The sequence below is a fragment of the Heteronotia binoei genome, chromosome 4 (assembly GCF_032191835.1).
Source record: "Heteronotia binoei isolate CCM8104 ecotype False Entrance Well chromosome 4, APGP_CSIRO_Hbin_v1, whole genome shotgun sequence".
NCBI lineage: Eukaryota > Metazoa > Chordata > Lepidosauria > Squamata > Gekkonidae > Heteronotia > Heteronotia binoei.
Window position 1 is genome coordinate 140,871,406 of NC_083226.1, and position 16,557 is coordinate 140,887,962.

The 16,557-nt window shown below is 43.1% G+C and overlaps 1 protein-coding gene across 4 annotated transcripts in view; it reads right to left on the reverse strand.

Moving 5' to 3' along the window:
- MAST4 (microtubule associated serine/threonine kinase family member 4) overlaps positions 1-16,557 on the reverse strand; it is a 478,500-nt gene that overhangs the window by 354,428 nt on the left and 107,515 nt on the right. For all 4 annotated transcript variants that reach the window (XM_060235887.1, XM_060235886.1, XM_060235884.1 and 1 more), the window contains exon 3: positions 13,646-13,767. In XM_060235887.1, the coding sequence (XP_060091870.1) occupies positions 13,646-13,767 (122 nt within the window). The remainder of the gene's footprint in view (positions 1-13,645; positions 13,768-16,557) is intronic.

The window sequence follows — 16,557 nt, forward strand, 5'->3', positions numbered from 1 at the left end:
ATGGAAACAAGGGTGGACATGTTTAAGGTTTTTAGGCAGTTCCAGTTCAACAGTTACCTTATTTATAATCTTTTTCATTGGGGAAGGTCCCAAATATTTCATCCCCAATTTTTTACAGATTTGCGCATTAGGCAAGTGTTTGGTCGAAATGTACACCTTGTCCCCCACTGCTAAGTTCCAAAGTTCAGAGTGTTTTTTGTCATATTGGGTTTTGTAGGCTTCTTGCGCCCTCTTGTAGTTGCTTACTAATAATTTCCCAACCTCCTGCTATCCTTTGCTACCATTCAGTGAAGTCTGCAGGGGCTGACGAGGGGGGGGGCAAGTTCGGGGAATGGTTTGCTTTTATATCCATACACCGCTTGGAAGGGGCTCGCTTTAGTAGCGCTATGCATGCTGTTGTTGTAAGCATACTCTGCAAAGGGTAGCAGAGTCACCCAATTGTCCTGTTGGAAGAACGTATAGCAATGTAAGAACTGTTCAATCACCGCGTTGGTGCATTCCGTCTGCCCGTCCATCTGTGGATAGTAGGTCGAGCTGAGCCCTTGCTCTATTTCTGCTAGTTCACAGAGGTGTGACCAGAGATGCAACGAATTGTGGGCAACGGTCAGAGATCACCTTAATGGGGAATGCATGCAGCCTAAAGATGTGCTGGATAAACAACTGAGCCAGCTGCTTGGCCGTGGGGAGTTGCTTACACGGAACGAAATGAGCTTGCTTAGAAAAAGTGTCCACTACCACTCAGATCACTGTCTTTCCCATTGAGAGAGATAAGTCAGTTATGAAGTCCATGGATATGCATTCCCAGGGGCACGAGGCGAGGGGAAGAGGTTGCAAGTGCCCCAGAGGCAACTCCCCCATCTTTTTAGCCATGATACAGGTGGGGCACCCTGTTGTATATTCTCCCACATCCTTACGTAAACCTGGCCACCAGAATTGCTGCTGAATCAAATGGACTGTCTTTACAAACCCCAAATATCCCCTCAGTTTGGAGTCGTGCGCCCTCTGGATCACTCGTTCACATAAAGAGGGGGGCACATCGAGTTTTTCCCCTCGGCGCCAAAACCCATCCTCTGCTTTTGTTAACTGTAAATCCTCTTCCAGGGGACCGTCGAGGAAAGGTTGTTTCAGTTTGGTTAGGAACCTGTCAGGGGGCTCCCTTTCCTTCTGGCTCTGCACACGATGCGCTTAGTTGGGAGGGCGTGAACAATCAGTCGATAACCTCCTCCCTCTTGCTATCGTGTTGAAATCCGCCCAAAAGTTCAGTTTTCTGGGGATGTGCCCCAGCTTGAAATTGAACTGCCGAAATTGCCCCGCCCAACTTACTTGCTTATTGTTGAGGTGGCAATGAGGGTGGCCAAGTTTTTATGATCTGTTCAGAGTTCAAATGGTTCCCCCGCCCCTTCTTGGTAGTGGCTCCACTTTTCTAGGGCCAGTTTGATGGCGGAGGCTTCCTTGTCGCACACTGACCAGTTACATTCAGCCGGGCTGAACTTTTGAGACAAGTACGCGCAGGGGTGCAATTGGCCATCTGGCCCCTCCTGGAGTAACACAACTGCGCAGGCAACGTCGCTTGCGTCACATTGGACCACAAACCTTTTGTTTTCATTGGGGTGTATTAGACAGGGCTCGGAGGTGAACTGGGCCGTAAGTTCATCAAATGCCTTTTGGCACTCCCCCATTCACAGGAGGCTAGAGCTACTTTTAATGGCTTGTGGCCCCTTCCCCTTGGTTTTCAACAGTTCTGTGAGGGGTAGGGTGATCTCAGCAAAGTTACTGATGAATCCCCTATAAAAATTTGCAAACCCGAGGAAACTCTGGAGTTGTTTACGGGTTCGAGGGGGCTTCCATTCAGCCACGGCTTGTACTTTGGTAGGATCCATTCCCAGGCCCCCCGTGGAAATGCGGTGTCCCAAAAAGTCGAGCTCTGTCTTGTGGAACTCACACTTGGATAGTTTGACAAATAACTTGTGCTTGTACAGTGTTTGTAGTACCTCCTTTACCAACTGGATGTGGGAGGGCAGGTCTTGCGAATATATCAAAATGTCATCCAGATAACAGACAACGTCCTTATATAGATATTTATGAAATACTTCATTGATTAAGTTCATGAATACTCCTGGCGCCCCCTTAAGGCCGAACGGCATGACCAAGTACTAGTATTGGCCCAGGAGTGTGTTGAAGGCTGTTTTCCACTCGTCCCCCTCCTTGATGCACACTCGGAAGTACGCATCCCTGAGGTCAAGTTTAGTGAAGATTTTCCCTTCGGACATGTTCCCTAATAGATCCCATATGAGGGGGAGGGGGTACGCATTACTCATGGAAATCGCGTTCAAGCCACGGAAGTCAGCGCAAAGCCATAAACTGCCGTGTTTTTTCTTTCTAAATAGCACCGGAGTGGTGTGTGGAGACTTGGCAGGTCTGATGAACCCCCTACGTAGGTTGAGTTTCAGGAATTTCTGTAACTTCTCCCTCTCCCCCCGACTCATTGAATATAGCTTGGCTTTGGGAAGTGGCTTCCCCTCCACCAGTTCAATAGCACAGTCAGTGGATCTGTTGGGGGGAAGCTCATCCGCCTCCTGGGCATCAAATACCTTTTGCAAGTCTCAATACTCGGGAGGCAGACTGGGCACTTCAACTCTGGTCACGCAAAGTTTCTCAAGCTGGGGAGGGGGGTGTTGGCCCCATTTTTTATTCCACTGGTGACTCTCACACACCGGATCCAAGAAGTAAATGGCGCTACCGCTCCACTGGACCAGCAGGTTGTGGTTGGCCAGCCACTCCAGGCTGAGGATGGCTTGGAACTTGGTGACCGGAGCGATAATGAACGTGCAAGGTTCCCAATGTTCCCCCACCCCTAAGGCACACACTTCAGTCCCTGTCCTACATGGCTCCCCCTTCATTGGGGTCCTGTCCATTTGCTCAAACACATAGGATTTTTGCAGGGGTACCATCTTTAATCCTAGCACTTTCACCAAGCTCATGGATGGTAAGTCTTTGGAGCATCCTGAGTCCAGTAGGGCCCTGATGCACGAAAATTGTTTCGTAATGGGGTTTACTAGTGTTATGGGTACATAATACAAAGCCCCGGATAATCTCACCCGTACTGGCACGGCGGTGGCTCTGTTGCACACTCCTCACAGCAGGTCTGGGTCATTTCCAAGCAGCTGAGCTTCCCCCGTCCTCCTCCTCGGACTCCTTGGGGACCGACTTGCGGCACTGCAGCACCGCTGACTTGGCCTTGGTTGTTGGGGCTTTGCTGCCGCCAGTTTTCTTCTTGGCCTCCGCCTTCAGAGGTGTGGAGGTCCATGGCTCCTTCGGCTTGCTGGGGCATTTACTGCCAATGTGATTCTCCGCCCGCACTTGAAGCACAACTTCGCTTTGGCTCTCCGGTCGCGCTCCTCACGTGATAGCTGTTCAGGGGCGCACTTGGGTAAATTGGGTCGGGGTGTCTGCTCCTGCACTTCTTTTGGGGGGGCCCCTTGTTGCTTCTTATGGAGGGCAATCATCTTGTTGCGATCCTCTATTTCGCAAGCTAGCTGGGTCCACCAGACCAGGTCTCGTGGCACTCCCAGTTTCAGGGCTTCTCCATATATGTGAGAGTTGAGGCTCCTCTTGAATTGCTTGATCCTGGCCCCATCGTCCCATCGCTGGACTTTGGAGTTCAGCGCCCTTAACTCTCTGAAGTACTCTCGGACCGATCCAGCGCCCTGCTTCAGGTCTTCTAGGGCAGCTATCGCATTGGTCTCCTGTAGAGGGTCTTCAAAGTGGCATCGCAGAGCCTTCAGGAGGTCTGTGGCCGAGTTTAGCGCAGGAGATCACCTCTCAAATAGGGTGACATACCACCGGACCACCGGGTCTCAGAGGCAACTGCCAATGTACACTACTCGCGACTGCTCCGTCGGAAAGTTAAGGGCCCAGACGCTGAGATACCCTCGTACAGTCACAATGAAGTAGGCTAGTTCCAATGGATCCCCATCAAATCTCGCTTCACTTACTCGGGGGCCCCCGGACACCACCACCAGCTCCTCCAGCTCAGGTTGCCATCCACGGGTTATTTGTCTCCCGCAGGGGCTCCCCCCCAGTGAGAATCAGTGGTCTTCCCCCCCCCAGGGGCTGGTTGCAGGAGAGGGTGCAGCTGTGATCTGCTCCCCCATCGCTCGCACTTGCCGGGCGAGGTCCTGCATCTCTTGGATCATGAAGGCGTGCATGGCTTGCATTTCTTCCCGGAGTTGGGTGCTTTGAGTGGCTAAAGCTTCTTGCATCCACTCCGCGGTTGTGTCCCGTGGCCTGCAAGACCGGGGGTCCTCCCCTTGACTTTCATCACCCTGGAACCCCCACGGGCAGTAGAAGCATTGCAGTCCCAAAAGTCGGTGGTGGTGGTGCTGGGGGTCCTGTCTCAGATCTCCAATAATACTCTCCCAGATATCCATGGAGCCCCAGTCTTTCCTCCGCACTGTCACGGTGTCCGGAATGACCCGCAGCCCTTCGGGTTTGGGTTCTTCCTCACCGTTTTGGATTAGTAACCTGGTCCTGTTCACCAGCCATCGTGAGTCTGGGGTTAGGCTAGGCCAGGGTGATAAGGGAGTTCCGACAAAATGTCAGACCCAGAGTCAAGGGAAAGACAACTGAAGTTCAGTTCATGGTTCTCATCTCCTCCAGCTCTTTGACCTTGGTTACCTAGCAACTAGCCAATTCCCCGACATGCTATCCTCCCTCCAGATAAGCAACAAGTTACAGTTATATCAAAGGCATAGCAAGCTCAGCATAGCATTGAAGCACAGCATAGCATTATACAACTGAATACACATGACAAGAGGAACAAGATGGAGTGACTGTTGACATTGGCTTGGCTGGAGCCTTGCTGTGCTGTACTGTGTTATCTGCTCTGGCCCTTTGTGGTGCTGGGGAAATGGGTATTTGATAATACGTGGAATTGATTGTTTCCTGGCTTATTTGACCTGATGAGGAGTAAAAGAGGATGTGATGTGATTTTTTTTTTAAATGGTGAAGTTGATATTAAAGAACATAGAGTTGATGCAGACTGCTGGGGAGTTGGATTATAACTTTTTTTTTTAAAGCAAAGGCACTTTATCTAGTAATATGGTGAGGGAAGCATTTGTTCTGTTGTTCTTCTGTAATTGAGGATGTGTGTCTCCCCCATTATGAAATTGCTTTTTCTTCAAATGTAGTACACAAGGACTCCAATTAGACTTGCTAGCCCTCTGGCCTGGGCAGGGGAATCCTTGGTTTTGCAGGCTGTACTCCACTGCCAACCAGCTGGCCAGTGGGAGAAGCCTCGTCCCAACAGCCATGATGTGCCTTTAAATCTTGGCAAATTTGGAAGAAGCTTGCAAACTGTGCTTTGGAATGTGTGTGCGCCTTCAAAATCTCAGCAGGATGCAAAAGCTGCATAAGTAGGGTGAGCAGGCAGAGCCATGTGACTCTTCCCAGTGAGTGTGTGAGAGAGGAAGAGAGCACAGTTCCTCTGTTTCTTTTGCATTTGATTCGGAAGTTGTTCATATAGTCAAATAGGTAGAAAAGAGTTAACTAGAACCTAAATATGGGATGAAGAAAAATTCCACCTCCTAGACCGCTGTCTTCCTTACTTTGTTTTCTTGTGTTAGTCTGAAGAAGTTGGTTGAAATACAGCAGATTGTCATATTCAGCAACTCCTGTGAGTAAAGCAATTTGTCAATGCACTAGTGAGAACACAAATGTGTGGGCTTGAACACTGTTTATTTTGGCTGCTTTATGAGTGTGTATTACTTTCATTTAATGGAAGTGCAATTGCTGGGGAACCCTTTGAAGATAAAAAAAAAGGAGGCAGAAATGGAAGATTGTATTCAGGGGAACTGCACTGCTGTATTTTTATTTATTTTAGGGAATGGGATAGTCTCCAAGCTCCACCCCCAAAGACCCCAGGTATTTCCTGAATTGGACCTGACAGCCCTAGGCCCAGTTCTAAAGACACTTACTAGTAAATCCCACAGAGTTCAAGTGTACTTCTGGCAAAAACATCCTTAAGACTGCACTGCTAATCTGTGTACCCTTTTCCCCATTAGACTGCCTGAGAGATTTTCTCCCTGGGTGAACTTGGTCTGAACAGACACTCTCAGCCTAATCCACCTCACTGGCTTGTTGTTATTCCTCATCTAAATAGTTCACATTGCTTTCCTACTGCGAAAGACTGGGTCATGAAGGCATGAATGCAAAGATAACAAGACAACATAACAAGCCAACAAAACACACACTCTCATGGGTTTGATAAGATCCCTCCGGGGACCTCATCCAGCCCTTGGGCCGCATGTTTGACTCCTCTGTTTTGCTCTCATCTCCCACCCACCCTGGATCCTTAAAATTCTTCTCCATAAAGCTCCCCAATTCCCTCCCACCCACCCTGGATCCTTAAAATTCTTCTCCATAAAGCTCCCCAATTCCCTTCCACCTAGTAGTTGGCCATACTGACAACTATCCATCTGACATGACATAAATTCTTCCTTTCCTTTCTCTCCTTCTTCTGCTCCTTTTTCCAAATATCTAGCCCTATTCTGGCTGCCCATATCCCAGAATCCTTCTACCAATTCCCACCCTTAGTTTTCCTGATCTGCAGTTCTTATTCCCTTCATTGTTGCACCCACAAACTTCCCAGCCAGGGCATCCAACTCCTCTGCTCTCTCATCATTCCTTGTTTTCTCTCTACTTAGGAACACTTATCATGCAACCACACATGGGTGGCATTGCATGGGATGGGCTGTAACTGGATGTAACTACTTCTCACATTACAATGTGAATTATTTTATGATGCACTGCATTTAAATTGCCTATTTTCTTGCCTCTTTCTATTTCCCTTTGTAGCCAAGAAAAGTGACCTTGTGACTTAGAATTGCCTTTTTTTCCCTAATAATGTTCCAAAACGTGTTTTTAATATACAGACCCAAAGATTCTAAAACCAGGGTTGGGAAAGCATTTGCAAAGCAGCTACATGTGTACCCTCCTTCCTTGTTTCCTGGAGGACAACGCTCTTAGAGAATATTACCTATTCAAAGGGAGCATTTTCAGTTGGTGGGCTTGATCTGCATTATATTGAGCTTCCTGCAATTTTATTAAGTTTTTACCATTTTAATGTTTAACTGTTGCTATTTTAATTCTTTGTATGCCACCATGAACTACAGAAAGTAGAGCATATAACAACAAGCAAGAAAGCCCTGGGAGCCAAATGTAAGCTTGAACCTTGCAGCACTTCCAATAAATATAAATTCCACTGGAGTAACCATGCTACTCTATTGCAGCTAAATCAACAAAGGGTGTCGTGGTACTTTAAAGGACTAATGAATTTATTGTGACATAAACTTTCACAAGTTTTTGCAGCTGATGCAGTGCATCTTTGCTCACAATAGCTTACTCAACAAACACGTGAGTCTTACGATGTTTAAAAGACTTGATTGTCAAACCAAGCTGAGGCTTTGAAGAGTCTCAAGGGAATCCCACAGTCATGTATAAGCCACTGACCTCACTTTTCTACATTCTCTGTCTCTGAGACACACAGATTAAATAATCAAAAAGACAGTCTCAGCAACCCCAAGAGATCATGATAACTTCAGCAAGTTCCAAAGGAATAAATGGACCACATGCTTCATAGAACTTGGGAAAAGTGCCAAGAAATTCAGAAGGTTTCAATAAGTATTTTAATGACCCCATGTTGAAGACTTAAATGCTGTCAGCTCTCTGTGTTTTTCAACAGTATTTAAATATTTTAAAGCAAAACAGTTTAAACAATGGTTAGTGATTTGAATAAACACTGTATCTGAAAAGCATGTTTTATATGCCAACAATATGCTCAGAATTAACAGATCTCCCCTTTTTGGGGTGGGGGGTGGGGAAGAGACTTGTTATATTTGCACTAATATGCTGAAGCTATTAGTTTGTGCCCTGACCTGGATGGCCATGCTAGCCAAACCTGGTCAGATCTTGGCTGCTAAACAGGATAGCCCTGCTTACTACTTGAATGGAAGACCAAGAAAGTCCAGGGTGGGTTGCTACACCAAGTCAGGCAATGGTAAACCACCTCTTGTTCATCTATTGCCCTAAAAACTCTATGGGGTTGCCACAAGTTGGCTGCAACTTGACAGCACTTCCCATCACCACTATTATTTTGTAACTTGTCAGTCGGGTAATGGATTCTTTACATGGAAATACAAAATAAGACAATATTGACAATATTGACATAATGCTAGAATACATGCAATTACTAGCACTTACCATCTGATTAACATCATTACATTTGAAAACGTTCTCATAATAGACAAGCTATATGACAATTTAGCAGCTATTTATAACGTACTCAACAGTGCTCATTATTAAATCTAAACCAGTAGCGAAAACTCCACAAAACAGCAGCATTAAATTCATCCAGCATTACTTTGTATAGAATAAAGTACCTAAGAGTATTTCTTTAAAAACAGAATGTCGCAATTTTAGTTTTCTATCAATAGCAAGGATACATACATAATAAGGTCATAATAATAGCAAGCATCTCAGAGAAAGCCCAGCAACAGTGAACTAACTGAACAGTGAACAGGCAGAACTAAGTGAAAAAAGCCACAAAGTATCACAACGCTTCAAAAAGAGATAATGTAGAAAAGCACAAGCGCAGAACTCTTACAATCTTATTTTTTTAAGTTAGATTTCTATCCTGCAGGGTGACTTACAACGAAGAAAGCAATTGAAACATAATTAAAATATAATTATTCAAATCTATACAAAGCTGACAGCATAGCGAACAAGATTTCTATTTGTGTGTACACCCAAGTTAAACCAAGTACTGGACAAGTGAGCAAAAACCACCGCCAATAACACCAGACGAAAGAGTGTAAGCATAGTAAAGCAGGGAAAGACAATCCAATTGGATACATACCACCTCAAAGGCCTGGCAAAACATCTTTGTAGGCCCAGTAGAATTGAAGCAAATCCCTCAGGGTCCTGATCTCACTTGGGAGAGTGTTCCACCAGGATGATGGAGGCTAAGTTGATGGATGTCTTTTGGGTCAGGGATCACCAACAGATATTGATCTGATGTGCACAAAGCTCTGGGGGCATATGGGGAGAGATGGTTCTGCAGATATGTTGGTCCCAGACTACACAGTGCTTTAAAGGTTAACACCATAGCCTTGAACTCAACTGGAAGCCAATGTGGCTGGCAGAACATTGGTTGTATGCGTGCTCTTAGAGGTGTCCCAGTAAGGACATGTGCAGCTGCATTTTGGACCGACTGGAGTTTACAAATAAAGACTTACTGATTACTTGAACACTGCTGATTTTTCTCAAGCTGTTCACAAATGAGCTTTTCTATCAGTCCATTTACACAGTGAATTAAAGAGAAGAAAAGCTCTTTTGTGGTTTTCTGAAATAAAAAATTACTCCAGAAGTTTTTCTGAAAGCTGTATGCTGATTTCTGATATGCTGTATAGGATTCTGCCTCCTTAAACTACACTAGCACCTCTTCTGCTGCTGCCACTTGCCTTATTGCAAGCATGTTTTATTTTAACACACATCAGTTCTTCTGGGCTATTCCCATCCTCGATTTTAAAACTTCAGTCAAATTCACAATTGCACATACATCACATTTGCTTCTTCTTATACACTATGTCTTATTAAGGTGACCACTGACCTAATTTGTACAAGAGGCTCTGTTTCAAATAAACAGAATATTAAAAGCTTACATTTTTCTATCCTCTGGCTGGCAGCAGAAACATATCATTAGTAGATAAGGATTTCTATCCATGGATTTTTGAAGCACGAAAGCTTGGCCTTTGTCATATTGGTATAACATTCAGAATTGTAAACTAGTTTCTTGTATGCTATGAATGCAGATGATTCAGATCTAATGCCCATGTATCCAAGAAGAGAAGGGCAGGCAAGCTATATATTGCACGTGTCTCAAACTGGCAATGGTTTATCTACAGCAAACTACGAGAGCACATATGTTAAGTTGCAGGACTCCTGAAGAGCCCATTAGCCTCACAGTTGCCATTCTGCATCAATCGCAGCTAAACAGTGGATGGTTATAAAGTATTTTATAATTAACAAGTAAATTAAAATGTGCATCTCAGAAAAAGGAGAGCCTGCATCTCTAATTATCTACAGTATTTTAAATGTGAAATACAAAACATGCAGCTGCCTATTCCCATATCTTCATAATTAAAAGCTTAACATAACAATAGTACTTGAAGGGCTGCTGACTTTCATATGACCACTCCAGTGATCTTGTTTAAAACAATTTATTATACTGTAATATATTGTAATAGCACATTATCCTTTGTTATTAAAAATTAATACACATATATTACATTTTCTCCATCCCTCCCCCCTTTTGGTGACCCCCAGCAGTGTATTTTATTTAAATTGTTAAAAAGGTAATAAACTTTATCTATTAAAGAATCTTACTTCATAAAAAAACATCAAAAAGAAAAAACCATAGGTTATAATTATAATTCATCTTCATAGTAGTCCTATAGTCATTAACAAAGAAATGAAAAATTTATAGTCCAATAATCTCACTTTTTTACTGTAATCCACATATGAACATATGAAGCTGCCTTATACTGAATCAGACCCTTGGTCCATCAAAGTCAGTATTGTCTTCTCAGACTGGCAGCGGCTCTCCAGGGTCTCAAGCTGAGGTTTTCCACACCAATTTGCCTGGACCCTTTTTTGGAGATGCCAGGGATTGAACCTGGGACCTTCTGCTTCCCAAGCAGATGATCTACCACTGAGCCACCGTCCCTCCCCAAAGTTTCTTTAGAGATTAACCATTGTCAAAAATCGCCAAATATCCTTTAACGTTCCATTGTTTTTCAACGTACTTTTGAAACTTTCCCCACTCATTTTTGAACTTCTCTAAATCTTGTTCTTTTAAGATTCTTGTAAGCTTGTCCATTTCACCCCAATGCATAACTTTCAAAATCCATTCCCACATTTATGGTATTTTGTCTTGTTTCCACATCTGCACATATAATGTTCGTGCAGCTGAAAGCATATACCAAATTATCGTTCTATCTTGCTTTTGAAATGTTTCCATTTGTTTGCAGTCTTGTAGTAATGCTTTCTCCTGCATTTTTTGAATAGTGGAATCCACTGTGTCCATTCTTATACCTTGGTCTTTCACCTTTTCTTCCACCTCTTGAACTTTAACGCTGCTTGAGAATCTTTTCTGAGATCTTCAATGTCTTTTTTAATTTCTTTTTTGATTTCTTCTGCAGTGGACTCAATGTCTTTTTTTAGTTCTTTCTTTATTTCTGTTTTTGATTCCTTTATTATCTTTGCCAATCTTGCTTCCATAGCATCCACTGCATCTTGCCATTTGGCAATTTTTCTTCTTCAAGTGACCCAGCCCTCATTCGGATCTACTTTGTTACTGATTTTTGCACAGACATCACTTCTTGCCCATTACTAAAATAGGCTCCAAAGTTGACCTCTCAGATTCAAATTTCAAGTACACAGTCTTATAGATTAGACCATGCCCTTTTATATAAGCCCAAAATCGCTGTTCTCTGATGCTCCTAAGTCCAGATATTAATTTTTTTAAAAAAAAAATTCCGTCAAAATGGTGTCCAAGGCTTTTCTGTCCTTTTAAAAAGTGTTTTCCTTTTTTCCTCAAAACTGCACCAAAATTGATTCTAAACATATAGTCCAATAGGTTTCACCTTTTTATGCCAATATCTGCCAGCTCCACTATTTTTCAATATCCCATTTTCTTTTAATTAATTTTTAAAATTTTTACTTTCTTATAATGGCCGCTGGTACTTCTCTATGATTTGAGTTCCTAGAGAGCGCTGGGAGGCTTGTTATTTTGTTAATGACCTCAGAGATTCCCTGTAGATGATTGAATGCAGTCCTTCTCGGGGGACTCTTCAAAGCCAAAAAGGAACCCCACTGGAGTCCCTCGTCAGCCAAAGTAAATCCCCTCAGAACTTGATATGCATATCTTGGCCTTCTCCCTGCCTGGAAGAAGTAGGCAGCAGGTGTTGTAATCACCTTCTCTGCCCAGAACAGAGGTTCTGGTCTGCTCCTCGTCTGAGAAGCAGCTCAATCCACCATGACCAAAACCTGGAAACTCACCACTCCAGTGATCTTCAGAGGTCCTGCTTCGAATGCCCCAGCCATTTGAGGTTAGATGGATGGCAATACAAGGAAGTACCTTCTTGCTCATGAACCCAAAACTTTGGAAGTCCCACCCCCGAGAGATTCTTGTGTCTCCCTCTATTGTTGCTTTCTGCCAATAAGTAAAGACTTTTTTGTTTTGTTTAGCATTCCCTCACTAACTCTTATTACCTCTCCTCCTCCTTTGTGAGTTTTATGCATTTATGTTTTGTTTTAAATATTTATCTATTTGGATTTTAAATGCTTTTTAGTGTCTGACATCTTTAAATGTTTGCCACCTTGAGAACCCTGAATTGGGTGGAATGATGGCATAGAAATGTTTAAAAATAAATAAAATACAAGCAGAATATTGTTATTAATACTTCACAACTGTGTCAAATCGATTCAAGCTATTTGTTCTAGTAAACTAGACTTCAAGGATTTACAGGGATACACCCTCCAGGCCTGTTCAACATAGTAAAAGAATAAGTCAGTACCAAAAAAATATTTTTTTTAACATGACAGCCAAGTTTTGAGTTTATTTCAAGCAAGCACAGCAACATGAAAGTTAAAACTAAATAAGGTATACATATCGACTCACTGTCACTAGGTAGTAGGGAAGGGGAGTAGCAAAGTGAAAACAATGTACTAGTCAAGTGAGGGGGAAAGGCAGGGGACAAGATAGTGTTGCCAGCCTCCAGGTAGCACCTAGAGATCTCCTGCTATTACAATTGCTTTCCTGCTGACCAAGATTAGTTCCCCTGGAGAAAATGGTTGCTTTGGAGGATGGACTCTATGTCATTATACCCTGCAATGGTCCTCTAAAATCCTGCCCTCCCCAGCTCTAGTCCAAAATCTCCAGGTATTTCTCCACCCAGAGCTGGCAACCCGAGGACAGGAAGAGCAGCAGCAGCAGAATGTCCCTTAACCTCAGACCAGAGAGCATGATGGATCTAGATGCTTCTGTACATATCACATGACCAACTTTGGCCTATTAGTGTTCAAGCATTCCAAATGGAGGGAGGGAATTTGCAATGCAGCTGTGTTTTGTCTATTAACTCAATGAACTCCTAATTCATGCATTGTAAAACCACTTTCTTTTAGTAAACCAGTTACATACAAAAAGCAACTCACAAGAATAACAGAGTGCCCTACAAAGCCTCACAACCTGACACCAGAGTATTTTTAAAGTATCTTTTAAAGCAAACTACTTTAATGGGGGGGGGGGGAGACTTACAGTAATGCATACTTCCAGCTGAAATTTTATAGGAAACAAGCAAGGCAATTCAAAGTTACAGCTCCCCCAGCAAACGTAATTCAGATTTACTGAACATGTTTAGTACCATTGTATACGGTAACCGACAACAATTATGTGAAAGGCCCTGAATTATTGTGGCTTTAGGAAACCATTTTGGATTATTTGATTTTTATGCATATTAACTCCTAGCTATAATGTTATATTAGCATTAGTTTCTTGAATAAACGTATATTTGAAAATATAACTCACCAGACTGGCTGTCAAAGAAGGAGCGGACTGCCCGAGAGCTTGACTGCGCATTCGGACAAGATTGGAAGTTTCTCCAGTCTGCCATGATGGTTGTGTAGCAGCATTTGGCAGCAAGTACCTACCTGTCAAAAAGTTTTTTAAAAGTGTCAATGCATAGGCTTCTGTAACAGTTAAGAGGCTGCAATATCAGTTTTTGGAACATGCTGCATACTGAATTTAGATAAAAATTCACCTTTGAACTATTAAATAGAAAATAGATCAATCTACTCCCTTATGAACCTACTCAAACACTCTGGGGCTTTTTTGTAGCAGGAACATCTTTGCATTCCCCTGATGTAGCCAATTCTCCAAGAGCTTACAGGGCTCTTTTTAGAGGGCCTACCGCAAGCTCCAGGAGTACTGGCTACATCAAGGGTATGTAGCCTAGTATGTAAAGGAGTTCCTGCTACAAAAAAAAGCCCTGTGTATTTTAATTTGTAAGCCACCTTGGTTGCCTTATGAGGGTAGAAAAGTGGGATATACATTTTGTAAAATAAGTAAACAATCTGGACTGACCTAACAGCAGGGTTTGTTTTGTAGAAAAATTGGTGGTGGAGCTCATCCAGGGATTGTTATGCAGCTGCAATACCATTCAATGGACAAGGAGGTGGAACTCTCAGAAGGAGGAGGTGGAACTCTCAGAAAGGTTCAGGAGCTATGCTCCTGTCAGCTCCCACTGAATCTGAGGCCTGCCTAACAGGATATAAACCGCTTTAACACATATTCTTTTTATACTTTTGAATCCAAGGTCATGGAGTTAGCCATTTATATACTTGCAGTAATAATTCTAAGTGGGCAATCAGTTTATTAAACCCAACACTCAAACTGGTGAGAAAGTAAAATATCTACAGATAGTAAGGGTGGCCAGTTTTCTGCACTTTTATGAAGAATAAATTGTCCCATATATACATTCCAGAAGTTGACTACACTAATTGATTTTAAGGTAGCTTTCTTTTATTTAGGACTTGATTCCAGCTTTATCATTTAATTCCAGTTATTTTCACAATGCCATAATAAAACAGAACACTGGATTTTTAGCTCTGAGGTTCATGGCACTCATGGTAGTTCTACTATTAGTGTATTCTTGTTCTCCATTTTTTCTCATAAGCTCTTGCTACTTTCTTTTTAAAACTGAAAATTCTTGAGCAAAGACTCAGTTTAGTCTCAGTATACTTCAGGCGTAGCTTGGATTCTAACGTGTGAAATTACCCTGTCTCCCCTCTCTCACTGCAGCCTTCTTTACTCCCCAAAATCATGCTCCTTCAGGTTGATGGACTCACAGGAATTGAGAGAGGGGAGATCAGGAGACTACACCAGGAGGGGGAAAGTGGGGGGGGGGGGAATTGTCTTCCCCTCTGCCACAAACAAAACAGCCATTTTGTCAGAGGAACTACTAAAACAACAGCACCACAAAATCCAAGCCAATATAAACAAATAAAAAGGAAACAGACAGAGAGACTTGCCTTATTACATTTTTTTGTTGCATCACCCTTGGTAGGGTATAAGGAGAGTGCTGGAAGAGGTCTATAAAGAAAACTGGATAAATTCTAGGAAGAACACTGTGGATGATTACAGACCAGAACTTTGGGCCGAATCAGAGACGACTCTGAAATCAACCCAAAAAATCCTTCCACACACAAACATCTGCCGCCCAGCCCCAGGGAACTATATTTTATTATTGCATATCATTCACCCCATCCTCCTGTGGCCTCAGAGTGTCTCAAAAGCTACCTCTGTCAAAGTGGTAGCAAATATTTGAGCCGCACTTCAGTCGCCTTCTTGGCATCTGGAAGCGGAAGGGCACAAGTGAAGCACCCTGGGGGTGTGAAACTGCCAAGCTGCCCCAAGCCGTTTCCGGCTTTTTCTTTTCTTTTCGTAAAACACTGCCAAAGCACTTGAGCGCATAAGCATACCAATGCTTGACTCTCCCTGTCTGAACATGCCAAGTCGCCTTGTAGACAGGATGGGGCTGCCTCACTAGGGAGTGTGTGGAAGCTTCAGGGCAGCTCTTTTTGAGCTGGCCAGATTTGGAACACCTCCCATCTGTCCCAAACTGCCTGTCTGTTATCACCCCATGTGACCATGTTTATAAACCTGCCTAACAAGACTGAATGGTTCTACTGAACTGACTTCTCTCACACACCCTGAGAGAGCCCATGAACGGCAAGTACTATCCAAGAGCAAGATGTCACAGACCTATTAATTTCAGAGAGACTACCCATCTAAATGCTGAAGGAAAAAAAATACTTTCTGATATTTCTTTTTTAAAAATATACCATTTAGACATGATCCAACGCAAACCAACCCCCTCTAAAGACTATCATCTTGAATAGAGAATATTAAAAGCAGGCTATGTTCTTCAGGCAGCCCTATCCAATCTCTTAGAATTGCCCTTATGGCAACATTTGGGTCACTTGCTTTTTCTGAGGTAGATCCTGTCCTCAAGAATGGTTTAACAAAGCAGGTGCAGAGGGCATCTTCATTCTCTGGATTTAAGGCATATAAGGCAGTTAAATTTCAGAGCATATTTGGCAGACAGTAAAATATTTGGCAGATTTGGCTGTGTTTTCAATCTGTGCGTTGTTTTTGTCTTGTTAATGGACTATTTGTCTGTGTGTGTTTGTCTCTGCAGTTTGTAAGTAGCCCTGAGTTTAAAGAGATAAGGCAGATTAGAAATCTGTTAAATAAAAGTTTATCTCCCCCATTGAAAGGAATGTGGAACTAAGAGTGCTTAGCTTTGAATAAATTGTGCCTTATATATTTAAGTATAGTAGTGCAATAAACAAATGTTATCCAAAAATGTTATATAACCTGAATCAAGCCCCCTTTCCCTTCCATGGAAAATAAATGTAATTTGGGCAGTAAGAGGATAA